The 27,602-nt window shown below is 46.9% G+C and overlaps 4 protein-coding genes across 4 annotated transcripts; all 4 read left to right on the top strand.

The window, feature by feature from the left end:
- Positions 1-4,284: 4,284 nt before the first annotated feature.
- Positions 4,285-7,808, top strand: LOC121198354 (keratin, type I cytoskeletal 13-like). Its single transcript, XM_041062413.1, has 7 exons — positions 4,285-4,804; positions 5,380-5,462; positions 5,934-6,090; positions 6,269-6,430; positions 6,720-6,845; positions 6,932-7,155; positions 7,597-7,808. Exons 1-7 carry the CDS (start codon positions 4,364-4,366, stop codon positions 7,727-7,729), a joined length of 1,326 nt encoding a protein of 441 aa, XP_040918347.1. The 5' UTR covers positions 4,285-4,363; the 3' UTR covers positions 7,730-7,808.
- Positions 7,809-9,491: 1,683 nt separating this feature from the next.
- LOC121198359 (keratin, type I cytoskeletal 13-like) lies at positions 9,492-13,277 on the top strand. The gene is made up of 7 exons (XM_041062418.1): positions 9,492-9,923; positions 10,322-10,404; positions 11,067-11,223; positions 11,467-11,628; positions 12,395-12,520; positions 12,597-12,817; positions 13,110-13,277. The coding sequence occupies exons 1-7, from the start codon at positions 9,540-9,542 to the stop codon at positions 13,204-13,206; spliced, it is 1,230 nt and encodes a 409-aa protein (XP_040918352.1). The 5' UTR covers positions 9,492-9,539; the 3' UTR covers positions 13,207-13,277.
- Positions 13,278-17,372: 4,095 nt separating this feature from the next.
- LOC121198357 (keratin, type I cytoskeletal 13-like) lies at positions 17,373-20,946 on the top strand. The gene is made up of 7 exons (XM_041062416.1): positions 17,373-17,845; positions 19,253-19,335; positions 19,434-19,590; positions 19,677-19,838; positions 20,071-20,196; positions 20,388-20,608; positions 20,753-20,946. The coding sequence occupies exons 1-7, from the start codon at positions 17,417-17,419 to the stop codon at positions 20,853-20,855; spliced, it is 1,281 nt and encodes a 426-aa protein (XP_040918350.1). The 5' UTR covers positions 17,373-17,416; the 3' UTR covers positions 20,856-20,946.
- A 3,285-nt stretch (positions 20,947-24,231) lies between these two features.
- On the top strand, positions 24,232-27,196 carry LOC121198355 (keratin, type I cytoskeletal 13-like). The gene is made up of 8 exons (XM_041062414.1): positions 24,232-24,725; positions 24,893-24,975; positions 25,409-25,565; positions 25,648-25,809; positions 25,903-26,028; positions 26,351-26,425; positions 26,526-26,674; positions 26,978-27,196. Exons 1-8 carry the CDS (start codon positions 24,288-24,290, stop codon positions 27,108-27,110), a joined length of 1,323 nt encoding a protein of 440 aa, XP_040918348.1. The 5' UTR covers positions 24,232-24,287; the 3' UTR covers positions 27,111-27,196.
- The last annotated feature ends 406 nt before the right edge of the window (positions 27,197-27,602 follow it).

The following is a 27,602-nucleotide window of genomic DNA, read 5'->3' as shown; positions in this document are numbered from 1 at the left end:
ATCCAAACGTCAGTAACGGCTGAGTTAACGGCTTTTTTCTGATGTTTGTGTCATAATTACTTTGTCGTTGCTCATCGTGTTCTGTCTTCTATCTTTCATTAAAATAAAGAGGAACTGTTGTTTAAATGTAGTTTGAGCGTTTCCTGACAAAGTTTGTCATGACTCCAGCTGGTCAGCTGGCTCCAGGTGTGAGACTCACACCTGTGTTCACTGTGCTCACTGCTGATGGACACATTTTCCACAAAAACACCAACAACTGTCTCTGTGCTGCTCCGTCTGAATGAACATCTCACCTGTGTGCTCCTTTCCTCACACCTGTGCACCAAAACACAGCACAGACAGGCAAAACAAACGCTGCTCCAAACGCTCGACACAACACCGAACAAAGAGAGACCACCATGTCTGCCGGGACTCAGACTCTGGTTCAGCAGCTACAGGTGAGCATCACCTTGACATTTCCTTTTATGGTAAAAATGTGAAGGTGTGACGCACACAGAGGAACAGGCAGGTTGGAACAGCAAAGGTTTATCTGCAGGATGTCGACTGTCAGAGCTGCACAGAGACAAACTGAGATTTAATGCATGTACAGAGCAGTGTTGTTTTCTTCCACCGTTTGTTTTAAATCCTGCAGTTTATCACGAAAAACTCGGTCGTGTGTCTGCAGAGCTGCACCAGAGTCGCAGAGCAGAGCGCTGACTGACAGTTTGATGAGGAACGAGCGATGACAGCAGAGCCAATGATTGATGGTCGGATAAAGACAAAGAGACAGAGAGAAAGAAAATTTATGAGGAGAAAAAGCCCAGAGGAGACTAAAGGAAAGAATCCAGGCGCCGTCACACCCTGAGGAGGAGGAGGAGGAGTCTTGTTATCTAACATATAAACCTATTTTACGTGGTCTGAGGATCTTTCAGAATCTCAGTCCTCAAGAAATGACTCCAAGAATTTAAACAGAAACCTAAATAAATAAATAACATCTTTGTTCAAAAGGTGGACATGAGGTCTCACTGTGACGTCTGTCTGTCTCAGTGACCCGTCGCCTCCGTACAGCCTACACTTTCACTGAGTGACAGCTCTGAGGTGACAGGGACGACACCCAGCGCAAAAAGTGCAGGAATTGTGGCTGGAGGGTGAAGGTAAGGGGGGTAAATAGGGGCCAAGCAGGCAATTCTGGCCCCAGGGCCCCTGAACAGGTCCATCCAGCCCTGACAGCCACACGCTGGTTGGGCAAAGCTAACTCACCTTTAAACTGCAACTGTGAAAGTGGTTTAAAGGCTGATCGGTCTGTTCGGTCAGATAATCCAGCTGTGTTTACACGTCCAGCTGCTGATGGCACATGTCACACAGCTGCTCTTACTGTTTGATGTGTGAACACCATCTCTGCCGCCGCCGCCAGCAGCGAGGTCAGACTCCTCCGCTGTCCTGACTCTCCAGAAATAAACGTCTGTGCAGCCTGTTTTCCTTTCACAGTCTCTCAGGTGATGAAACCTCTCAGAGTGAGAACATGAAATCAGGAACCTGTGACTCGTAAACCACCTCGTGATGCTGAGAGCTTTTCCTGCTAATATGGGATTCTAAAGATAAATCAAATAAATGAAAGTGTCATAACAAAGTTCTGCAGGGGAAGTGTAACTGTGAGAATCATAAAGAGCAGAAATAAACCAGAACTACAACTTTTCATTCCTTTTTCATTCCAACATTTGAAACCAGAGACACACACCTGAGTGCACCTGCAGGCGACAGCAGCTCACATCTGTTATGTAAGGTTGGAGCTTCAGGCGGAGGATTCAGGTGAAGGCTGACAGGTTCACAATCGGGGGCGAGCTGGAGCAGGTTCAGCTGCTGAGCAGGTTTCCCTGAGGCGGGGAGATTTAGTGTGTGTGTGTGTGTGTGTGTGTGTGTGTGTGTGTGTGTGTGTGTGTGTGCGTGTGCGTGTGTGTGTGTGTTTGTTCTCTGGCCGAGTCGCTCACATCAAACCAGCTCATCTCATTCACGACGATCTACTCGCTCACTTTAACCAGCTTTTAACCAGGAAACCAGGATTCACCGAGGAAAATGTTAATGACAGAAAAACATGTTGTTTCCATCTGATTCTGTAAATATTCACTAAATGATCCCAAAGCTCTTCACACAGAGCCAGAGTCTGACCCCAGATCAGCAGAAACAGCTCCCTGTGAACGTGGCTCACACGGGGGAGCCTCCTGCTGAGGGCCGGGCTGAGTGAGAGGAGGAAGAGGAGGAAGATAGGACAGCTGTGAATGGAGGAGAGGAGGAGAAGGACACGCAGCATATAGGACATGATACACGCAGGAAGTGGACAATGTTAGAGGGACAGCATTCAGATCCCAGAACAGTGAGTGGACACTGTCCTCAGCAGGTTACAGCTGTGATAGGAGACAGAGCACAGGAGCAAACAGCTGTTTCATCACAGTCTGCAGAGAATATGGATCCAACATGGATCTGAAGCAGAGTGGGACATTAAACACAGTCACGTGTTAGAGACGGAGCCAGGACCACACACACTGATGAGTTCGCTCAGCTCCAACCTGAGCTCCACGTTTGGTACTTTTATTTTGGCGTTTTCCTGTCCTGACCTGCTGAATGTTGTCACAACCAAAACCTTTTCTTCACATTTGTCTTCTCCAACTTTCACAGGAAAACAAAAGTTTAAACATCTCTTAAACAAACATGTTCCACATGCAGCTGAAATCAAACAATTATCTTTAATGAGAATCGAGGCGAAAGGAGCGGGAGCTGTTCAGACCTGTCGGTTTCCCCTGCAGCCTGAACGCAGCAGCTGCACACGATGGGAACACGCCTGCAGCAGAATACCACGCAGCTACACCCACACACCCACGCCTAAAAACACTTTACAGGAACATTATTAAAACTAAACGACTGAATTTGCTCCAGGATGCATTTCTGCATCCAGCGAATCTACTGATGTCGCCGGTTTGTGCCTCTCACTTATTCACCATTGTCACATCCACACTAATGATTTTATGGAAATAAACTGGTGCTTTCTCTGCAGTGAAACTTTCTTCCTTTGAAGACGTCTGAGTCCCCACAGTCTCTTCGACACAAACGTTCCCTCTGCTGAGCTCCGTCACTCAGTCTGGATTTTTCTGTGATGTGCTTTATGATCACAGTTAACCTGAATACTCCACGTTAGCACATGAACCCTGTGTTTTCATACAGGTTGATGCTCTCATCACTTTGAATTGTTCCCAAGTCATTTTTGAGATTTCAGGTTTTTCTGTGACTTTGGTGAACAGCTCTAAAATCTACGACCACGATCCGTCGCTGTGGTTACTGACTTCATCTGAATCGGACTCTGAGATGCTGCAGGCTGTGTGCAACGCAAGAAGAGAGAACGAGTCATCAGTTGATGATGATGCAAACTCATCTGAAGACATGGAAACATGACACGGAGAAACACTGATTTCATGTAAAATGTCAAAGGCCAGAAACGTCGGAGTCCCCGGTTTGACTGTAAACTCATTAAATGTTTTTCTATGTGAAATTTAAAGAACTTCAGCTGTTGGATAAATGTTGTCGAGTTGACGTATAAAGCAGCAAAAAACTCAGGTAAACCAAGTAAAGTACAAGTACCTGTAACTGTACTGAACTTTATTTTGTTCACAGAAATTATATCAGTGTCTCATAACGGACCTGATAATGATTTTGTTTGTTAAAAGCTTTGCAGCATCTTTAAATCCGATAATCTCTCTTAAGCTCTGAGGTTTTAATAAAGTGAACAGACTCTTCAGTGGAAGTTTAAACCAAATCAGATCCAAGCAGCTGCTCCTCGGCCTCTGTTGACTCAGGATTTGTTGGCTCATCCTGATCAAACAGACTGGTTTAACCTTTAAACCAGTCTGACTCCGGCTTCACAGCACGAGAAGCTGCTGCCAGCAGGTTGTGAAGGCTGTGGTTATTCTGGGGAAGGTCCCTCGCTCTGTTGGAGCTGCTGATGGGTTGGACATGGTTTGGTTTAAAGCCTAAATGTCATCCAGGTCTGAACTCGCCCTCACCTTTAACGCCTGTGCTGTGAAGTGAAAGCTGTTAGGTGAGATGAAGCGTGATGATCCCTCTGCATGTAAATCAGCAGCTGATTGCACAGACACACCCACAGCACATTAACCTTCATGCTTCGAGGACCAGAGGCTGTTTATGAGTTAAACCAGGACAAGTGTCTCCTCCCAGGCCTGGCACCAGCTCCCCATCCTTCCCTCCTCCACCCCTCCTCCTCACGCACTCATCTAATACTATAAAAAATCAGCCTCTCTCTGAGCTCTCCACTCTCTGCTCTCCAGCTGAAGCAGACAGACAGACTCCTTCACCCTCATCACCACAACAAATCATCATGTCCTTCAGGAAATCCTTGTCCATTGGTGGTGGAGCTTACCTGGGCAGCAGCAGGTCCATGCACGGTGGTGCTGGTGGCAGTCAGGTCCGAATCTCCACGGGTGGCTCCTCCATGTCCATGTACAGCGGCCGCGGTGGTGGAGGTGGTGGAGCTGGCTATGGCTTCAGCCTTAGTGGAGGAGCAGGCAGTGGAGGAGGCGCAGGTGCGGCGTTTGGATTTGGCGGCGGTGCCGACAGCGTGGACATCTCTGCCAATGAGAAGGCCACCATGCAGAACCTGAACGACCGCCTGGCCTCTTACCTGGAGAAGGTCCGCAAGCTGGAGACGGCCAACCGCGAGCTGGAGCTGAAGATCAGACAGTTCCTGGAGGGCAAGGCCTCCCCCACCGCTAAAGACTACAGCACCTTCTACGCCATCATCACAGAGCTGCAGGGAAAGGTAGGCTCACCTCTGACACATGCATGTTTGGTCACGTGACATCATGGCTACGGAAGGTGTGTGTACATACCTGTCAGTGTGAACTCGTGGTCACATCACTTCCATCTTCTCAAACCACAGATTCAGCTGAAGTAACTTTCTGAAAAGTGAGGAAGCAGCAGGTTTATCTGACGTCAGAGAAAATGATTGATACACAGGTTAACGTGGTGTGGATGGATTCACTCATGTACAGTGTCTGTGAGGAAACTCCACCCGTCTATTTTGGGGATGTGGAGACAGTCAGGATGAAAACCACTAAAACTTTCAGATGCCATCCCACAGGTCTGTGGAAATCCAGAAAAAAACTGTATGTACGAACCAGCAAAAAGAAGAACATCTTGGTTCATATTTGATTTCGCTCTTTCTGTTCTCCTTCAAAAGGGAGAAATGAATATTGGCTTCACGATGGTGGCCCCTGTGTTCGCATTAACACGTCAGAACACGTATTTCTCTGTCTACGTATGTGGAAAACTTTAAGATGAATCCATGAACATTAAAATCATCAAACAGCGTCTCTTTCCTCTTTCCTGCTCCAGATCCAGAACGCTACCAAAGTCAACGGTGGCATCTTCCTCTCCATCGACAACGCCAAGCTGGCTGCAGACGACTTCAGGGCGAAGTGAGTGAATTCATTCATTCATTGTTGGTGGTTATGAGTGAAATTCAAAGGGCTGATGACACCAAGATTTAAAACCACAAGATTTAAAACCAGACCTCGGGATCAGAGGAGGCAAAGTAAATCAGCACTAATGCTCCTCAAATAGTTCAACTTTGGTGAAGTTTGGCACAAAAACTTCCCGTCCAGAAGACGTTATCGAAGCTAATTACTGACCGTTAGCAAGCTTCATTTTCCCTCCTCAGCATCAACATCATCATCATTATCATCATCATCGCTTACCGACCCGAGCTTCCCTCCCTGAGCTCCCTCGCTTTCTAACAACCGTTTCAGATGTTGTGGATTTCTCAGTCAGTCATTTATATTGTTAAACAAAAGACCCAGTACAAAAGATGAAAAAAATCAAACTTACTGTAATTTTTCATTCATTATTACACAGTGGATTTAGAAATGAACCTCATCTTCGTTGTCCAGGTATGAGAACGAGCTGGCCATGCGTCAGTCCGTGGAGGCCGACATCGCTGGGCTGAAGAGAGTCCTGGACGAGCTGACTCTGGCCAGGTCCGACCTGGAGATGCAGATCGAGGGTCTGAGGGAGGAGCTGATCTTCCTCAAGAAGAACCACGAGGAGGTCAGTGTCATCTCAGATCTTATTAAGCAGCTCTGGAACAGGGGCAAAGAAAATGGGTAAACAGAAAAAAAATGAAACAGGTTTAAGATAAATAAATCCAGTTCCCTCAGTAGAACTGGATTTGCAAGCACTGAATCCTCACCTGCAGCTGTGTCCCCTCGTTGTTGGTTGTCTGTAGGAGCTGATGGCCATGCGATCTCAGATGAGCGGTCAGGTGAACGTGGAGGTGGACGCCGCTCCTCAGGAGGACCTCACCAAGGTCATGGAGGAGATGAGAGAGCACTACGAAAATGTCGCCGCCAAGAACCGCAGAGACCTGGAGACCTGGTTCCAGAACAAGGTGAGGATGTGACGTTCAGTCACACGAGTTCTGTGCGGTCACGTCTGTTGCTCCAGACTGAAATAGATCAATAACTATTGGATGGATTGTCATGAAATTTTGAACAGACATTCATGTTCCTCAGAGGATGAATCTGACTGATCCTGGTGATCCTCTGACTTTTGATGCCACCATGAGATTAACATTTGTGATGATGAGTAGAATGCAGGCAGATGCAGTGGACTTACTTCAGAACGTTTCTGCAGGTAAACATGTTGTGACCTCGCTTTTGTCTTTTTCCTCTGGACAGACAGAAGCACTCAACAAAGAAGTGGCTGCTAGCACAGAGACCCTCCAGATGTCCAAATCAGAGATCACAGAGATCAGACGCATGCTGCAGGGCCTGGAGATCGAGCTGCAGGCGCAGCTTAGCATGGTGAACATCACATCTCACAACACGTTTCACATCCAGAGTTTTTCTGAGCGATGGATAAACTGAAACTCCTCCTCTGTCTCCTGCAGAAAGCGGGCTTGGAGGGCACCCTGGCTGACACCCAGAGCCAGTACGCCATGCGGCTGGTGGATTTCCAGAACCTGGTGGTCATGCTGGAGGAGCAGCTGATGCAGCTGAAGACCGACCTGGAGAGACAGTCCCAAGAGTACAACATGCTGCTGGACATCAAGACCAGACTGGAGATGGAGATTGCTGAGTACAGGAGGCTGCTGGACGGAGAGGGCGGCAGCAGGTGAGACATCTTTAGCTCTTTAACTGGCAGGATCCATGTCCTGGAGCTGAAACTGGCCTCTGACACGAGGCGCAGAGACGACAGAGGCTCTGAGCCAGAGTGCTCACACAGTTCAGAACTGAAGCCTTCTTCTGTCTTCACATCATCTGCCGTTTTTTCTTAACACTATCCAAACTTATTTTTATGTCTCATTACTTTTCACAAACCCTGACACCATATTTGTCCCACAGCTACGGGCTCAGGTAAGGTCCAGAAAGGGTTTGAATGTGTGCAGCAAAACTTTTTCTAAATGATTTTTTTGCATCTACACGTTCATCAACTTCAGCATCTGATGCTGTTTTACAAGCTTTATTTAACCATCTCACACCAACGACAGTGACAAAACATCAGACTAAATCTTCCATCGAAATAATAAAAATCTGTTTTTTTTCTCTGCTGCAGCGTCTCCGCCTCCTCCACCTCCTCCGTCTCCACCACCACCACCAAACAGAAGATTATCACAGTCATAGAGGAGATGGTGGATGGAAAAGTGGTGAGCTCCTCCTCCACAGAGACCGTCAGTGAGTCCACATAAGCACCAGCAGGGGGCGCCCTCACTGCTCTCAAACAGAAATCAACAAAATAAAAGTCTGCTGAGGTGCTTCAAAATAAAATCATGTCTGTTGTGTTTTTTGTCCAAAGAGGCTGCAGTTCCTCTAATGACCTCTAGGCGCTGCACCAAGGAAAAAACTACTCACAGGTTAATCAGATCAGATCAAATGAAAATAGATGTATCCATGTACACACAGGATACATGGAGTGTGTGATTTTCAGAGTTATATAGTTTGATAAACAACAGGCAGGAATGATTTCCTGTGTCGCTCTGTTGTGCAGCGTGGAACAATGAGTCTGAACAAGCATGGTGGAGAGGGTGTGAAGGACAGTCCAATATGGTCCTAACTTTGGACAACGTCCTCCTCTCCAACACTAACAATAAATAAAAAGTCAGTTTTTATTTAGTTATTTTTACAATTTAAATCTCCACAGATAATTTCCCTTTATCTGCCGCTGGCACAACAACACAGGCAAATCTTTACATCAACATTAAACGAGGCCAGGTAACCATGGTTACGCCCACTGATATTTGCCTGTGTTGTTGTGCCAGCGGCTCGTTAAAAGGGCAGCTCGTTTACTTTAGACTGAGTGAGGCAGCAGGTGACTCACCTGAGCTGTGAGAGTATCAAAATAAAAGCTGTGAGTACATTTATTATCCCGAGTCACTGAAGCTTCAGCAGCATCTCACTGCTGTAGCTGCTCTGAACCACTTTATGTACAAAGACAGAGTTCAGTCCACTGGTTCCCAACCTAAGGGTCGGGCCCCTCCAAAGGGTCAGACGCACAGGGGGAAGGATCCAAATGCAGAACATAAACAGGAACAAAACACAAGCACAAAGTAAATGAAGGACACAGAACAGAGAGTTGAATAGATACACATACACACAGACACAGACACACACACAGACACACACACATACACACAGACACAGACACACACACAGACACACACACAGACACACAGACACAGAAGGATCATCTGAAACATGAACTCACCGCCAACGTTATTTAAATCCTTCATATGTTTTGAATGTAAAATCTTAATCTGCCCAGTAACTAGTTGCTACAGCTGCCTAATAAACTCAGTGCATGTCTCTGTGAAGTGTAGTGGAGCTGAGTAACATGATGGAGATACTCAGTTATTCCCACTACTGGCAGACTGTCCATGAACACTGCTCACTCACATTATAATTATCAGATGGAGAAGTGACAGGTTGATATAAAGGAGCATGTTGATGATACCTCTGGATCTGCTCCAGGATAAATAAGCCTGAGTGAAGAGCAGGAACAAAGCATTTCTTTATTTCCTCGCACACGATAACGTCTGTATGTGGCCCTGCAGGGCCCCGAATAACGCACAGCTCAGGAACAACAGGCAGGTTTGGACATGCTGAGAGGAATCCAGGTGGATGTGACACAGAGGAGGGTCGGTGCTCTGATACGTACAAAAATCTGAAGCTGATTAGATTCCCTCAGGTTTACAGAGGAGGAGATACCTGAGCAAACAACGTTGCTGAGTCACCTGAAAGACATTTCAGATACAGATAGCAGAACAAATGGTTGTGGATGTCGTGTCATTGTGCAACAGGTCTATACTTAAAATTCCGACTGTGACTGGTCTGCGGTTGTTTATCATGCTCCTGCTGGCTCGGCATGTGTGTCCTGCCCTGAGGCGTGTAGTGGGGCCAGACCCTGAGCCCCTCCCTCACTCTCAGGAAGCATAAAAGGAGCTGAGTCTCATCTGCCCTGCATTCCCTCCTCTTCCTCCAGAGCAGGCAAACACCTCCACCATGACCTCCTACTCTCGCTCCGTTGCCTTCTCCAGTGGAACCCGTCTCGGGTCCATGAGGGCCCCCAGTGTGTACGGTGGTGCCGGAGGGTCCGGGGTCCGCATCTCCAGCATGAGCGCTCCCAGAAGCTTCTCTTCCGCTGCCGGTGCCGCCACAGGAGGCGGCTTCAACCTGGCCGACGCCGTCGACATCTCCGACAACAAGAAGATGGCCATGCAGAACCTGAACGACCGACTGGCCTCCTACCTGGAGAAGGTGCGCAACCTGGAGAAGGCCAATGCTGAGCTGGAGCTGAAGATCAGACAGTTCCTGGAAAACAAGACCAAACCTGAGGGACATGACTGTTCCGCATTCAAGGCTGTCATCAGTGACCTGCAGGACCAGGTGAGACCAGGCTCTGATTTGTCCACAGGTTTGTCTCTATCAGGCTGATGAGAATGCTGCCTGAAACTGAAGGTGCTTCTTTAGTCTGAAAGCTTTTTATGCTTGAAAATAAAATTTCTCCTGCACAAAAGCTTCATCTGTAGAATGAATACAGGTGCAGCCACACCCAAACCACACTGAGAGCAGCTGCAGCTGCAGCATCAGACTCCGCCTCTGCCTGAGCATGATGTTCACACAAATACAGAAAAGCACTAAAACAAAAAGAGGAACTCTGGCTTTTATTTGCATAAGCTTATCTTTTTGAAATCAGTCGTGTAGCTGCCTCACGAACCTGTCGCATTCATTCATCATTTCACTCGTGAAATAGGAAATCAAGCCTGTTCTCCCTCTGTTGTCAGATCTTGTTCGCCACTCGTACAAACGGCTCTCTCTACCTGGCGGTCGATAACGCCAAACTGGCTGCTGATGACTTCAAGGTCAAGTGAGTACACGAGCACCGGACAGTCACCGCCCAGGTTTTACAGGTAGACCTGATAAATGTCAAAGAGCTGGACGGTGAAGTCATACTGGAAACCTTACTGGTACAATTACAAACCTTTTCTGGGAGGAACAGTTTGAGTTAGTTGCTTGTGTTGCTGAGAAAACATCCAGGGGGTGGGCCGAGGGCGGGGCGGGGTGGGGTGGGCCGAGGGCGGGGCGGGGTGGGGTGGGGTGGGGGGTGGTGGCGGGAGGTGTGGGCTGAGGGCGGGGCGGGGGGGTCAGGGGTTAACAGGAAGTTAGGTATCATCTGTGAGTCACATCTCTTGAGAGTGATTAAAGCACTTTAAACCTCTCTGCTGGAAATCACAGCTCTGAACACACAGACATGAAACACAGTTCTTTAGATTTTCTGCTGGATATCATCATCTCTTCGTGTTTATCGTCCCCAGATTATGGGAACAAGATTCAGATAAACTGAAGTAAGATCATGAATAATGAGAGGAATGATAAAATCAGAATTTCACACCGTCTCTCTAAGAGCTTTTGAGTTATTATTTTTTTGTAAATCATTTGTGAAGAATTGAATTGAGTTCCCATTATTGTAGCACTCATGCAGTACTTGAACTTGCTGTGGTCTGATGCCGTGATGCTGCTGCTGTGCAGGTATGAGAACGAGCTGGCCATGCGTCAGGGTGTGGAGGCCGACATCGCCGGGCTGAAGAGAGTCCTGGACGAGCTGACTCTGGGAAGATCCGACCTGGAGATGCAGATCGAGGCGCTGAGGGAAGAACTCATTCAGCTCAAGAAGAACCACGAGGAGGTGAGCGTGAAACGGCAAACTGAGATCAAAATGAGCCACTGGAAGTTCAGTATTTCAACCGTATTCGAAGGATACACACTTATTAGATTTAAAACATTTTTAAAGAAAACTCAGGAAATTTAAAAAAAAATCAGTGGTTTTACAAAGCAAAAATAAATAAATCTCAAAAATCTTAAAAGGTTCAAAGACATGAAAAAGTGACAGGATGTAGACTGACACTGACCTGGACGTGTCTTCCTGCAGGACCTGCTGGCTCTGCGGGCTCAGATGAGCGGTCAGGTGAACGTGGAGGTGGACGCCGCGCCTCAGCAGGACCTGTCCGCCGTCATGGCCGGAATCAGAGAACACTATGAGAACGTCGCTGCCAAGAACCGCAGAGACCTGGAGTCCTGGTTCCAGACCAAGGTGAGTCTTAACTACATTGTGATAGAGGCTCATGTCAGTCAAAGCAAACACACTCCCATATGTACACGTTTAAGTGTCTTTATAGTGACTCAATCATTTTCAAACTGAGGGTTTTCCTGTTCACTTCAGTACAGTTAGGTGTTTTCTAGCAGCATCCAGTGACTGTTACTGGAAGTTCAGGCTATAACACTGACTTCAAAATACTTGATCATTAAAAAAAATGAAACATATAACGTTTTACTTTCAAGTAAAGATTATGTTATTAAATGAGTCAAAATCATGACTTTCTCTTATGCAGATGAACTTTTGATTTTCTACATGGTTATTTTCCTCATAATTATGAAAGTAAAGGTTTTTGTAGAAAAGACAAGAAAAAAGATTTCTACAATTGTTTTTTACTATATATTGCGTGAGAGCTCTGTGTCTGCTGATTATATCTGTGCAAAGCATTTTAAGATGCAACAGCTGTCAACACAGAACGTGTTCAGAGTTCTGGCTCCAAACTCTTTTCCACACATAGGTTCTGACCACAGGTCTAATATTCCATTGTTTATGCCAGGGCCATACATTTCTGAGAAAAGTTTGCTTTCAAAGCTAATTCAGTTCAACAAATACAGTGAGAAATTAAAGTACAAAAAGGAGTGAGATTAAAATGACAGACAGCAGAGTGTCATCTGCATACGCACTGATTTCTGAGCAGCTTTGAAAGAGGCTCTGATCCCCTCAACACGGTTTCTGACTGTTTTCTCTGCTGTTGCTTTTATAGTCTGAAGAGATCAATAAGGAGGTCGCCGTGAGCACAGAGTCTCTCCAGTCATCACGGTCCGAGGTCACAGAGGTCAAACGTTCACTGCAGGGTCTGGAGATAGAGCTCCAAGCACAGCTTAGCATGGTGAGTTTCTACTGATTTCTTTTTCATTTTGAATCAGTGGAGTCTGCATTCTGACTCTGTTTCTTCTCCCTGTTAGAAAGCGTCTCTGGAAGGATCCCTTGCCGACACCCAGAGCAGGTACGCCACCATGCTGGCAGGTTACCAGAGGCAGGTGTCTGCTCTGGAAGACCAGCTGGCCCAGCTGAGAGCTGACCTGGAGCGTCAGGGACAAGAGTACCAGGTGCTGCTGGACACAAAAACCAGGCTAGAGATGGAGATCGCTGAGTACAGGAGGCTGCTGGATGGAGAGCTGCTAACGTGAGTCGACCAGTCCAAACTGGGATGATACTGGGATATATCAAATTTGAGATATCAGCTATTTTTTATCAATTTTTATATATATTTAGTCCCAAGTGGTCTGTGGGTTGGACATTGGTAGAAAACCAGTGAAACAAGATGAAAACAGTAAATAAAAATGTAAAATACTTAAACTCACTTACTTATGTATACTTCTGTAAATGTAATTCATGTCAAACAGTTGACAGCTGCCTGACCTGCTGCTCAGAGAAATGGAAGGTAACAGGACTCTTGTTTCTGTGTTTCCCTGCAGCCCATCTTCCACCACTACCACGCGTAAAGTGCTGATCGTCACCAAAGAGATCGTGGACGGAGAAGAGATCAGCTCAAAAACAGAGGAGACAAAGTGAGACGCCAAACGTGTCCACACGCTGAAAGCCGTTCTCAGAAACACACTAATAAAACACTTCTGATGAACTGAGACCTTTGTGTGTGTGTGTGTGTGTTTCAGCATCTGTTCTCTTTATCATTGATAGAAATTTAAATAATCAGGATACCGAGGTTCTTCCTGGTTTTTTCGGATTTGTGCAGCGTGGTCGTTCTTTACAACATTACATTTAAATCTGAACATGAAAAAAATCAAGCACCGGGGCCGTAACCACGAAACCGATGAGTGGGTCATCCAGCTCCCTCTGGGTTCACCTCAGGTTTTCCTGTATCATGGAGCTGGCTCACTTTTCTACATCAGAATCTCTCAGCTGCCCAAACACACTTTTTCCAGGCCAGTTAACTGCTCCAGTTTGTCCCAGTGTCACTCTGGTTTTCAAACACAACGTCGAACAAACACACAATGAAAACGCACACAGTGGTTTTTCATCCATCACTGCAGCTCAGAACAACATGAGAGATAAAAACTAAACCCTCTGTAATCAGAACAATAGTCCACACGGTTACAGCTCTGCTTTATCACCAGGAACATCACAGCATGTCAGGTTACACAGGGAGGTAAACTGGAGCCAATGCACAACTCAGACACATTCATTCATTCATTTTCTACCGCATTTTCTTTTCACCCTGGACTGGCATCACAGGGCCGACACACAAAGACAGACAACCACACACGCACACACTCACACCTACGGGCAATTTAGAGTAGCATATTCACCTAACCCATGCAAACTCCACACGGAAGAGCCCAGGAGCCTGGAACCCTCTGCACCACCGTGCCGCCCACAACTCAGGCTCAGACTCACAGACTGGGAAAAGTAACAGCAGAGCAGGTGCAGGTGACGCTTCAGACATGGGAGGGAACAGATATGACATATGACAGATATTCATCATATAAGTCAAACACAAAGAGCAAACTTAAAGTAGGAAGGCAGCTGAACGTGTTAGCGTGAGGAGATACGAGCAGGCAAAGAGCAAAGATCCACGTTTACACAGCTGAACTGAGAATGATGAGACGGCTGGTGGCAGGTGTGCAGGTAGAGTGGCAGGAGGGGGAGAGTGGGCCGGCACGCCCAGGCCGAAACACACACAGTGTGTTTGTCCCCAAACAAACTGTTCATTGCACCTGAGGACTTTTTTTTGAAGTGAAAAGAAATAAATACAACTGCAAACAAACCCTGTGTGTTTAAAGTTCTTCTACCTGTTCTTTAATTACTGCATCTCTGGGTTTTAATGTGTGTGTGTGTGTGTGTGTGTGTCCTCGTGTTCATGCTGGTGGAGATAACAGAAACATGTATACCATGTATACCATAACCATGGCTATTTTTTTTTTTTTTTTTACACTTTTATACTTAGAACTTATACTTATAAAACAAAAACAAAAGCAATAATAATAAATGTTACTATTAATATTTAATAGCTGTATGTATATATAAATATAATAAATATATATATTTTTTAAAAAAGTATATATTTGGAAAGATATAGATATATCTGTGTATATATAAATGTGTATATTCTTACCGTCCTCAACCTCAAATACTTACTTTGTTATTTGTTACTTACTTTTGTGTCTTTTTTAAATGTTATTCTTATCCTTATTTTTCTGTAACTTTTCTACTGCGATCTTCTGAGCTGGTGAAACGAAATCTCGTTCCTAATATGTACCTGACGTAGAAGGAATGACAATAAAGTTCTCTGAATCTGAATCTGAATGTTTCTGCTCAAAAAGCACCAAATCATCCTTTAAGTTCCAGCAGGGGGAGCCAGACAAAGCAAAGTCTGACGGTTACACAGCCACGAGTCTAAACTGATGAAAATGATCTGTTTCTTTTTCGTTTTAAAAAGTTTTCCATAAACAAGGCATCGTCTCGAGAAATGTGTGTCCACACAAAACCACTGAAAACACTGTAGTATATATGCCAGGCCTGTAAGTGGCGCTGTAACGCTGCCACAGAAATACACCAAAAACAGAGACAAAGACACGGAGCATGCACATGAAACTCATGCGGTAGTAACAGAGGAGCAGAAGATTTTCCTGTAAAAGCCAAAACAAGCTCAGTAGCTTGTGCAGCACAAACACAGCACTGTAATCCGCCGCTGTTGCTGTCGTTGGCGGGTTAGTGCGTGCGGGTTAAGGGAGAGGTGGGGCTATGATGTCATCGATTCAGAGGAGATGTGCATGGGTTGTAAACATGAAAACACAAGGCTGGTGTTTTTAGATTTGTTCACTGCGGGACCCAGTCTCAGGCTCCGCTGGTTCTGTGTGGATGAAAGTCGTCTCTGTGTGGACGGGCCCTCAGCCTCACTCATCACCTGTGAGCCGCCGTGTTGGTGCAGGATCTACAGGATCTTTGTTATTTACAGCAAAGTCATCTGTTTTGTCTTCTTACTTTTTTGGAAATAATACATCAAATTAATCAAAACAACAATACACATACAATAAAATTCAACTTTGAAATGGAGGAATAAAACTAAACATTTAAGGAATGCATTAAGTTAATGAAGGTCCTGGCTCGTGGCAGAGGAACATGTTCAGTCCTTTCCTGAAGCATCTGAGCCGGAGAGTCCGGTCTGAAGCTACACCTGAGCCCGAGGGGATCTGAACCCGTCCATCAGCTCATTCAACACATTTTCTGCTTTCGCCCCTGCAGACCTCCGGCTATGCAGCCGATCTGGCCACTGTCTCAGTGAACTGACTGGTTTATCATGCTGTCAAAGACCACATCAGTAGTGTGGTCTGAACTCGGGTGTAACCCTTCTTTGTGCTTTTCTCCTGAGTTAAAGTTCTAAGTTTTAAATACTAATTCAAGTTTTAAATAAATGAAATGAAACATAATCCATAATCACAAACCCACAGATAGTTTGTTAGTGTGATGTTCGGCTCACTCAGCTTCAGACGACAGTCAGCATTCAGCTGAAGCCACAGCAGCTGTGCGCTCAAACAGCTCGCAGCTCGAGCGATGGCACCAGGCTGTTAGCGTGTTGCCCAACGTGTGAAAACGTTCCACCAACGTTAGCATCGTCTTCACAAACTGGAGAACACAGGCCGGTGGCTGCTAGCATGCAGCATAACTCTGTTAGAATCAAGTTACCAACGTAGCTCTGCTGATGAACAGCTATGTTACACACTCAGGTTACAACCTGAAGAGATAACAAGCTAACGAGCTAATCACCAACTCCCATCATTCAACCATCGTGCTGCTCGACCCGAGTCCCACAGAGCAAAACATCAAAACAAGAAAATTCCCAGTGTTTGGGTCCCTGCATGTTTGCATTGTGTTGCTGTGCTCTGTATTGTAGATGTGCAGTATGGAAACACACACATTCCTTCTACATGAAATCTTTGAATTTTTCTTGTCTTTGCTGGATCCTAGTGAAAGAGTTTGACTTCTTCTCTGAAATAAAAATCATCCTCTTTGTTTGAAATGTTCACAGCTGGTATTAAACGTCCGAGACGTCGCTCTGCTCTGTTGGTTTTTGTTCATGTGCTCGTGTAAACAAAAGGACGACGAGCTGAAGACAACGTGTCTCATGTTTGATGAGTCTTGTTTTCGGCTTTGTGATGATGCGTGATGATACGGCAGGTTTTTAAAACTAATTTCCTCATTTTCACCGCAGAGCAGAGAATGTGACTCAAAGCTGAAATGTGCTCAATGAAAGAATCACAAACCTCCTGACTCGTCTGTTCTTTCATGTCTCTGTGGACAGACCTGTGAGCTGGGACGTCTGGTCCTCAGGGCTCCATGTGGACTGACAGGACCGGTCTACCAGGTGAAGAAGCCAATCCAAATAGCTGTTAGGCCCCTTTGAGACGTCGCCTGAGGGCACAGGGGCCCCGGCCCCACACCCCCCACTGATGGACCTGCAGCAGAGAAAGTGCTCAGACTTTCTCTGTTGTCTATGAACCCACCCAACCTGCTGGACCTCGCCTCCCCGCTTCAGACCTGTTTGCTCTCCAGGCCCCTGGGGCAACACTGTGACCCCTCGGCATGTTTGGCATCTTTACCTGACCGACGACCCCCCCCCCCCCCCCCCCCCACCACCACCACACCTCCCAACACTCCCAGTCAAATCTGAAGGTATAAAAAGGAACCTACCTCCCAGCAGCTCTTCACTCTCCGCTCAGTGTTGACGATCAGCCGACGATCAGCCGACGATCAGCCAGAAGCCATGACTTCCTTCTCCACCCGCAGCAGCTACATGTCCTCCTCCATGAGGAACTCCGCCTTGATGGGTCCCTCCGTCTCGTCCTCCTCCCGCCGAGTCAGCAGCATGGGGACCGGCAGCGTGTACGGAGGAGCCGGGGGATCTGGAGTCCGTGTCTCCAAGGCCTCCTACTCCTTCTCCTCCGCCGCCGGTGCCGGCGCTGCCAGCACTGCCTTAAACGCGGCCAGCAACATCGACATTGCTGTCAACGAGAAGGCCACCATGCAGAACCTGAACGACCGGCTGGCCTCCTACCTGGAGAAGGTGCGCTCCCTGGAGAAGGCCAACGCCGAGCTGGAGCTGAAGATCAGGCAGTTCCTGGAGAACAGGGCCATGCCGGAGGGTCACAACTTCACCGGCTTCAACATCCGCATCAAAGAGCTGCAGGAAAAGGTGAGAACACAACACTTTGCCCTGAATTCAGCCTCTCAGGCAGCACCTTCTCTCAGGCAGGCCTCAACATGTCCCACCAGTCATGTGCTTTGGGTTAAAATTCAAAAGCCAGGGTCAGAGATGCAGTTTCAAAGTCAAGTCTTTCCTTTGTGACATTTCTAGGAATCAGAGTTCGAGTTTCTTTGAACAGGAAAACAGAAAAAAAATATTGAAAACAAAACAGGAAAAAACAGAAAACACCACTGGGTTAAAAAAGACAAGGACTGTGGTAACGAGCTTTCAGGAAAAAAAACTATGGCAAGTAAGATTAAAACTGTTAATTCCCTTTGACATGTTGAGTTTGTTTAAATGTAATTTCTCTGTGACAGTCAGTGAATATGTGTGATGATGTTTGAACGCCGGAGGACGAGGAGACATGAAAGAGTTTAAAGAAGAAAAACTGGTCTGTTAATGAAGAGTGTGTGTGTGCGTGTGCGTGTGTGTGTGTGCGTGTGTGTGTGTGCGTGTGTGTGTGTGTCGGATGTTGACAGGTAACAGGTTTTGTGATGTAACCAGTGAAACCAGTGAAGTTTAACTGTTTCTGTACAAATGAAAAACTTCACTTTAAGTTTTATAACTTTGGTTTTTTGAAGTTTGCTTTTTGCTTATTTTTAAAAAAGCTTTATTATTTTTTACAATGTCAAATTTGAAGTTTTAGTTCTTAAAGGGACAAAGTGTAAAAGCTGAACAGGGCAGCATGTCTCCAGCAGTGAGGGACAAGCGTCCAGGGCTGAGTTCACTGGCCAATCACAAAGCCCTAACGCTAAGCCCTAAGTTAGCTAACCTCAGCGTAGGACAGTGGTTGACATGTTGTCAAACCTACATGGATTGGACAGACTGGGAAGACGTAGTTGTGGCAGGTGGAGGAAGGTGGGGCAGAGGGAGAGCAGCTGGAGCAGCAGCATCAGCAGCTGAGCTGAGGACAGAGAGGACAAAAGTCCCAGAGAGAGGACGAATGAAACGCAGGTCTACAGGCCACTGCAGTCACTGCTTCTTCTTCCTGTCCTGGTGGACTGAGAGCAGACATCATGCTACACCGACTCACTGTCGCCTCTTGAGGAACAAAGTGGTATTACAGGATGGGATGAGCTGGCTAGCCTGTTAGCATGCTAACTTCAGTACATGTCTCTGCAACACAACACAAAAAAAGCTTGTTCACATTCTGATGATCTTAGTTCATTTTTGTTTGTGTTAAACTCTGACGCCTGAGTTCCCCCCGATCCACCGCACAGTGTGAACTATTAACAAAGCGGAGGTTAGTTCATTTAATTGGTTCATTTACAAAGACAAAATAAAAGACTTATTTGTAATTTGCTCGTTTTTAACCTTTCACCGAAACAAATTCTCCATTTTCTCTTCTTTGCTCAGATCAACATCGCTGCTCGAGGAAACGCCGCCCTGATCCTCTCCATCGACAACGCCAAACTGGCCACCGACGATTTCAAAATCAAGTGAGTGAGGACGAGGAGCTGACGATCTGGTTTCATCTTGTTTGTGAGCAAGGACTGTCCGAGGCCTCCATCGTGAACTCATTTTTGTGACTTTCCAGGTACGATAACGAGCTGGCCATGCGTCAGTCGGTGGAGGCTGACATTGGCGGTCTGAGGAAGGTCCTGGATGAGCTGACTCTGAGCCGGACCGACCTGGAGATGCAGGTGGAGAGTCTGAAGGATGAGCTGATCCAGCTGAAGAGGAACCACGAGGAGGTGAGGCCGATGAAACCACATACAATAAAACAAAACGCTGGGACAGATAAAGACACCGAGGTCTGACCGGTGTCCTCTTCCTGCAGGACCTGCTGGCTCTGCGGGCTCAGATGGGAGGCCAGGTGAACGTGGAGGTGGACGCCGCTCCGCAGGAGGATCTGTCCGCCGTCATGGCCGGAATCAGAGAACACTATGAGAACGTTGCGTCCAAGAACCGCAGAGACCTGGAGTCCTGGTTCCAGACCAAGGTGAGACCAGTTTCCTGCTCTGAACATCTGGAACTGTTTGGGAAACATGTAGAATCAGAATATGGTACGAATGTCCACAAAATGAAAGTGAAAAGAAAAAGGAAAACAATGCGATGTGACTGAAAGCTACAACAAACGCACAACCTGCTGTTCGTGAAGGTTGAAGGTAAATTTAGCTAGCTCTGCATCAATCCACCGATCAAATAATACGATCGATACCTGTGATCCACAGACGGCTGAGCTGAACAAAGAGGTGGCTGTGAGCACTGAGACACTGCAGACGTCCAAGTCTGAGGTCGGAGAGATCAGACGAACTCTTCAGACTCTGGAGATCAAACTTCAGGCTCAGATCAGCAAGGTGAGAGAAATTTCATGCTTTATTTACGTATGACTTCATTTATTATATGTATCTGCTGTGTAAGTGAATCTCTTTAGACTTGAGTTAATATGAAATGTATATATATATATTTGACCTTTAAATAAAAAAAATCGGGTTGTGTGGTGGTTAATCAAATTCTGATATTTTACCGTTTCTTTGCCTCCGAACAGAAAGGAGCGCTGGAGGGGACTCTGGCTGAGACCAACACCCGCTACGCCAACATGCTGTCAGGTTACCAGAGGCAGGTGGGGGCTCTGGAGGAGCAGCTGGCCCAGCTGAGGACTGACCTGGAGAACCAGGGCATCCTGTACGCTGACCTGCTGGACATCAAGACCAGACTGGAGCTGGAGATCGCCGAGTACAGGAGGCTGCTGGACGGAGAGGTGGAGAGGTGTGTGTTAAACATCCAACCAGTTCCCACTGAGTCTGTGCATTTTCGTGAAAATTTAAAAAAAGGAATATAAAGTTAGGAAGGATCAGATCAGAAACAAACAAACAACATTTACTGATTGTTTTTCCTTCTGTGCTTCGGCAGCCCCACCACCACCACCACCAAGACCACCAAGACCACCCGGGTGGTGACCATTGTGCAAGAAGTCGACTCCTCGGGAAACGTGGTGAGCACCAGCAGCAGTTAGACCAGAAATCAAACCAGTAACACCTAAGGCTCAGCACCAGACCAACCAGTCAGAGTCTGTCCACTGGAAACTGGAAACTGAGCCTGTGCTGATGGAGAGTCTGCAATAAAAATAAAAAAATAAAAAGAAAGAAAGACTGACATGGTTTCTGTGCTTTTATTTCACTGACAGATCAGCTGGTAACTGGGTCACGTTCATTTTATGAAAATATATTTCAGAAAGAATCAGTTCAATGCAGTTAGATAATGATGATGAATAACTACTAATAATTACTAATAATACTGATCATTTTTTATCTGCTGTGGGAAATCTCAGACAGAAACAGTCAGTGTGAGTGTTACTGTGAAATCATTTCATCACTTGTGTATTTTCATTAGACACAAAATATTTCCAAGACTCATGGAAGGAAAAATACTAATTACACTATGAAAAGAAAGAGAGAAAAAAAAACAGAACAGAAAAGAAAAAAGACAGAAGATAAACAAAACAAGGAAAAGTAAAAAGTGAGGAAAAACAAAATATTAAATGAAAAAAAAAGATGAAAAACGAAATAAAAATATAATAATAAGGAAAAGTAAAAAAAAATCCTGGAGCCGTCGCTTCAACCAGATCTGCATCACCATCCTTTATGATGAGCGACAGCAGGTCACCTGCACAGGTGTTCACATGTTGTGCTGGTGAACACTGACCTCATGTGGCCAAAGTTAGAAAGTGCAGCTCCATCCACCGTCATGTTGTCGTGCTGCAGGGAGCTGGAAGCTGTGCTGCTCTGGGTGTCCGTCACATACTTACTGAAGCACTGTGCTAAAGTACAGTGGGCAAACTGGGCAAACTGGGCAACCCAGGGACAAGCCCCAGGTTTACTCTATAGGATTAAGGTTGACATTTTATCAGGAATGTATCAGGAATGTGTGTAACTGAAGGAGAATATCAGCTCCTTCCTCCTTCCCTCCATCACGAGGCTCCAGTGCTGTGGAGAGAAAATCCAGTTTCAGACCTGAGCTGCAGATTTCTTCCTGTAAATCTGTTTTAATACGTTGCTTTAATTTGTTTCTGTGCCGGAGAGTTAAACAGAAAACCTCAGGTACAGAACTGTAAGAATAAAACCCAGTTATTTTCATTATTAATACATCTGACAGTTATTTTAATAATCAATTGATTGTTCTGTTTATAAAATGTCAGACTATAATGAAAAGTGTCAGAGCATCATTATTCCCTGATGCTCATGTATCATGTAGCAGTGCTCTGCAGTGGTTTTGTGTCTGTTTGGGAAATGCACAGGTGCAGTCTTCTTCCTGTCTGTGCTGCTGTGAGGTGCAGCAGCGTTCATCAGGCTGCAGGATTCACACAGGAAGTGTGAAAGTCTCTGAACCTGCTCGTTATGTAAAAGCTGAGAATGAACCACTTCACCTTTACACGTCGCACTCTGACAATCTGTCATCTCATTGTTGAAAGTGTCACTCTCTTCAAATACTGCACCACATTTTGGAATCAGACTTCTCAGGTTTACTTTCCTCTCACCTGACACACCTGAACAGCCTCATAAATCACTGTTTCAGCAGCGGAGCTGGGAACGAGCTCTGACCCGGGTTCAGTTTGCTGAAAGACTGGCTGGGCCTGCAGAGTGGGCGCTCAGGTGTGTTATTGACTCAGGTGAGTGATGGCTTGGCTCTTTGAACACCTGCTGTCACTGGGTCATGGGGCACTGAAAGTCTGGCTCCACGTTGGCACCAAACCTGCAGAAACAGGTTTGTTAATATGCAAATTTTAAGATGCACTGAATCTCTGCAGCCAAGCGTTATTTCAGTTTGCCTCGCTCCGTGAGTGAAACATGGGTGCAGTGTTGATCAGGGCGTGATCGACTCTGAGCCGCGGTGATGACAGACGGGATGCTGGGAGAGGGTGTGTGGCTGGAACGAGGAGAGCTGGTTGTAAACACAGTCACAGTGAGAGGCTTTAAAAAGCCAAACTGTTCAAACACAAGTCAGTGAATAGGAAAATAGATGAAATACAGTTGGCAAACACCAGCGATCATACCTGAGGTCAGAGGTCAGAGGTCAGAAAGAGGCCAGAGAGCTGGCGGCTGCTGCATCCTCAGGTAACGTCTGCTGTCTGTCCACAGTAACACGATGTTTGGTGAAGACACTGACTGACTGAACGCAGACCTCGCACACTGACACTGATTTATCCAGTCTGAATACAACAACAACAAACAACAACAACAAACAATAACAAAACTATAAAACGGAGGAATCTGGCTTCTTCTAATCACCATGATCACACAACCGATGCTTTTCATTGTTAGCTGATTTATGGACCAGTTACCAGACTCTGACACTAACTGATGAACCACACCCTGGACTCTGCTGAGCTCAGTGACGTTCATGAACCCTGTCCGAGCTCCGAGGCTGGGAAACAGACTGAGTTCACCTGCAGCCACTGACTTTATGACCACGACAGAATGACCACGCAGCAGTGAAAGATGATGGCTGTGCTGTGAGTTCAGGTGTATTTGCCTGTAAAGGATCAGAGAGAAGGGAACAAAGTTCAAACCAGAAATAAACTAAAGAGAGAGCCGCTGGTTGAGAAACGGAAACGAGTTCACGCTCAGACAGAAACTGATTTCAGACAAGCAAAGGTGATGCTTTACATGTCTTCACTTGGCTTTTCCAGATGTGGAGGAAAACCCCAGCAGCTGACGGTGCAGATGTTTTAGGACACAGTTTTAAAAACATAGTTTGTGGTTGTGCAGAAATGTCCAGAGCTGATGTTCCTGTTTGTTTCTGTTGACACTTTATAAAAAGCTGCAGCTCCTGCTCTCTGTTAACCTTTAAGATTTATTCATGTTTCAGAAAATGTGAACACGCTCTCTGTTTCTGCGGCAGAGGCAGTAAAGTGGATTATAACTGCAGAGGATGTGTGACTTTACAAGCTTCTGTTAACTTTAACCTGTGTTTGAAACTCGGTTCATTTAGATTGTGTTACTGTATAATTATCTCCACCGCCCACTCATTCCAGAGGATAACTGACATGCACTAAAGCTTTCACTGAAACCTGACAGAACTTTGGCTTCCCCTCCTGCTCTGACAGCCTCGCGGACATAAATCCCTGCTTGCTAATTTCAATTTCAATTTCAGCAAAGGTCGCACGAAGCCTGGGGCTTCAGGAGACCTTCCATCTCGGCACTGATAAGCCAATCCTCTCATTGTCACTCACGTAACCACGGTACATTTTTTCCTGACCATGCCCCGCCACACCCAGGACCGGCCTCCTGTGCACATACCTGGCTCCCTGCCTCACCTGCCATCGAGGTATTTGCTGAGTGATTGACGGCTCTTTGACTGCAGGAGGTTTAAATAGGAGGCGAGAGTCCCGCTGCTCTTCACTCTCCTCTGTGTCGTCTCCAGCCACAGCAGAAACACCTCATCCATCATGACCACCTTCACCTCTTCCTCCAGGTCCGTGAGGACCTCCATGGGGAGCTCCAGCGGCTCCATGATCGGCCTCAGCGGTGGCAGGCGGGTGTCAGCCATGAGGGCCGGCAGCGTGTACGGCGGAGCAGGAGGCTCTGATGTCCGTATCTCCTCCGCCTCCATGGGCGGACGCCTCGGTGCTGGCTTCGGCGGTGGCTACTCGTCCTCCGTCAGCTACAGTGTGTCCGGCACGGACGACAGTCTCATTGGCAACGAGAAGTTCACCATGCAGAACCTGAACGACCGCCTGGCCACCTACCTGGCCAAGGTGCGCTCCCTGGAGAAGGCCAACGCCGAGCTGGAGCTGAAGATCAGACAGTTTGTGGAGAGCAAGGTCGGCCCCACCACCAGGGACCACACCGCCTTCTTCGCCACCATCTCCGAAATCACTGGCAAGGTAAAGCTCCTCCTCATCCTCTCAGGTAACATGCAGGTGGAGATGCAGGTGGAGCTGCAGCTCTGCTGACAAATCAAACAGACCAACATCTAAAACAACCCAAACAGAGAGCGACCCGCTGTGGGCTGAGTTTCTGTGGTGATTCTGAATGTTCTGTGCGTCTCCAGATCCAGGGCGCCATCAGGGTGAACGGAGCCGTCCATCTCAGCATCGACAATGCCCGCCTGGCAGCTGACGACTTCAGGACAAAGTGAGTCCAAAACCCGAGGCAGCCCCTCAGCGGCCGCTGCTGCAGCCCTGCTGCGCAGGTGTTAAAGTGTCACGTGCTGTTTTCACACTGATCCAAACCAGGACAGGTGAGAGTGAAGCCACGGCACGCGGTGAATCACTGTGACAGTGTCGGCAAACTGTAACTGGTGTTAACTGATTGACGGGTGAGATGATGAGGTTTGATTAGACAGTGAGAGTTCACATTCATGTTTCATCACGCAGGTGAACGGCTCATCCCTCAGGGCTTCACTCACTCATAAATCTGCCCTGAGATCAGCTCAGAATATCACCTGTCACGCGGCGACCTTTCAGAAAAGGCTGTTTACAGCTGTTTACAGCTGTGATCAGGTGTGATCAGGTGTGTGGTTCTTCGCTCAGCAGGGCTCTTTGTTAACAGAAATTCCGTCCTGCAGGTATGAGAACGAGCTGGCCATGCGTCAGTCCGTGGAGGCCGACATCGCCGGGCTGAAGAGAGTCCTGGACGAGCTGACTCTGGCCAGGTCCGACCTGGAGATGCAGATCGAGGGTCTGAGGGAGGAGCTGATCTTCCTCAAGAAGAACCACGAGGAGGTCAGTGAGCTTTGCTGCCACGTTTCAAATACACTGGGTCCTTTTTCTTTTCATGACGCTGGAATCTGACCGATTTCTGTAGGAGCTGCTGGCGATGCGCGCTCAGATGAGCGGTCAGGTCCACGTGGAGGTGGACGCCGCTCCAGGAGAAGACCTCACCAAGGTCATGGCTGAGATCAGGGAGCACTACGAGAGCGTCGCTGCCAAGAGCCAGAGAGACCTGGAGACCTGGTTCCAGACCAAGGTGAGGCCACGGCATCGCTCAGTGTGGACGCACAGGTTACATTCACACTGTGTCTGTGTTTAGCTTCAGCCTGTCTCTGTGTGTCCCCTGCAGACGGAGGCCCTGAGCAAAGAGGTCACCACTCAGACGGCCACCCTGCAGACGTCCAGGACAGAGGTGACAGAGGTCAAACGGACGCTGCAGTCTCTGGAGATCGAGCTGCAGTCCATGCTGAGCATGGTGAGTGTCCCACACAGCAGCTGGAGGGCGCAGTGCATCCAGCTGCACCTCAGTGGTTATTCATAAACACAGGACAGTGCAGCCTGAGCACGAGGCCTTTCACTCGCTGCTCATTTTAACATTCAGTCAGAACAAACTTTACCCAGACTCTACAGGGCTGAGCCCGCAGACAGAGACAGCAGGAGAGAAAGGTGTGAATCTAATAAAGCATAAAAACCTGGAGTTACCGACTCTCCGGTCACTGGGCACCTTCCTCTTCATGTGAAGAACCTGACTCAAGTAAGGTGACTTTATTTTGATAGTTCCTGCGTTTCCTTTGCAGAAAGCATCACTGGAGATGACTCTGGCTGAGACACAGAACCGCTACGCCATGCAGCTCTCTGGATACCAGGCACAGGTGAGACAGAAACACTTCTACCTGCTTCATCTGATCATCTGGACCTGAGGACGTGAATCAGAGGACGACTTTAACCCGTCTTCTTCTTCTTGACCTCCAGGTGTCGTCCCTGGAGGGGCAGCTGGTGCAGCTGAGGGCCGACCTGGAACGTCAGGGACAAGATTACAGCATGCTGCTGGACATTAAGACCAGACTGGAGATGGAGATCGCCGAGTACAGGAGGCTGCTGGACGGAGAGGCCACCAGCAGGTGAGACTCACACCTGAGGTTTAGACTGCTGTCCTCATCAGAGACGGATGAGGACAGAGAGAAGAAGCAAAGACACGATTAACAAGTAAACAGAGAATGAGTTACAAGTACTAAGACCACAGGAAGTCAGTAACAGGAAGTAGGGATGAAATGTGTTGTTAGAAATAAGTGGTATTCCTGTCTCTCTGTCTGTCTGTCTCTCTCTCTCCCTCTCACACAGTCCAGAGATTCTGTTTACTGTGATTCAAACCAGAAAATCCTCAGCTGTCAGTCTCACTGCTCTCTTTTCTGATTGGTCCACAGCGTCAGCACCACCTCCTCCTCCTCCTCAAGCACTACGACCAAGCGGGTGGTGACGGTGGTGGAGCAGGTGGTTGATGGGAAGGTGGTCTCCTCCAGTTCCTCCGCGTCCTCCTCCTCCTTCTTGAGCCACTGATCTGGTGCAGAGGACGACAGCGAGTCCTCTCTGTCTCTGCTAACGAGAATCTGACGTCCAGTCAATAAAAAGAGAGTCCACAGAAAGTGTGTGTGTCTCTGTTTGATCATTTCATGAGTCCTGATCAGAAAAAGGTTGAAGTGTTGTGAACACGTATGATTTTCACCAGCAGCTGCTGTCGAGTTGCCAGAATCAGAATCAGAAGCCTTTATCGTCATTGTACCAGAACACAATGAAATGATAGCAGCCTGGAAGTGGTGTTACTCCAAATCTAAATAAATAAAAAAGTATGAACAAATAGTAGAAATAAAAGCAGAAATAAAAATAGAAATAGAATTATACTTATAAAAACAGAACAGAATAGAATACAAAGGTGCTGCAGTAGAAAAAAATAGTGCAAGAAAGACAGAGCTAATATAAATGTTGATTGTGACGGAACTGAAAACAATAAGAATCCATTTGCTTTGGATTCACCATGATCAGACGTGCTGG

The sequence above is a fragment of the Toxotes jaculatrix genome, chromosome 18 (genome assembly GCF_017976425.1).
Source record: "Toxotes jaculatrix isolate fToxJac2 chromosome 18, fToxJac2.pri, whole genome shotgun sequence".
Taxonomy (NCBI): Eukaryota; Metazoa; Chordata; class Actinopteri; family Toxotidae; genus Toxotes; species Toxotes jaculatrix.
The sequence above is the reverse complement of the archived record's forward strand: the minus strand, read 5'-3'. Positions and strand labels throughout refer to the sequence as shown.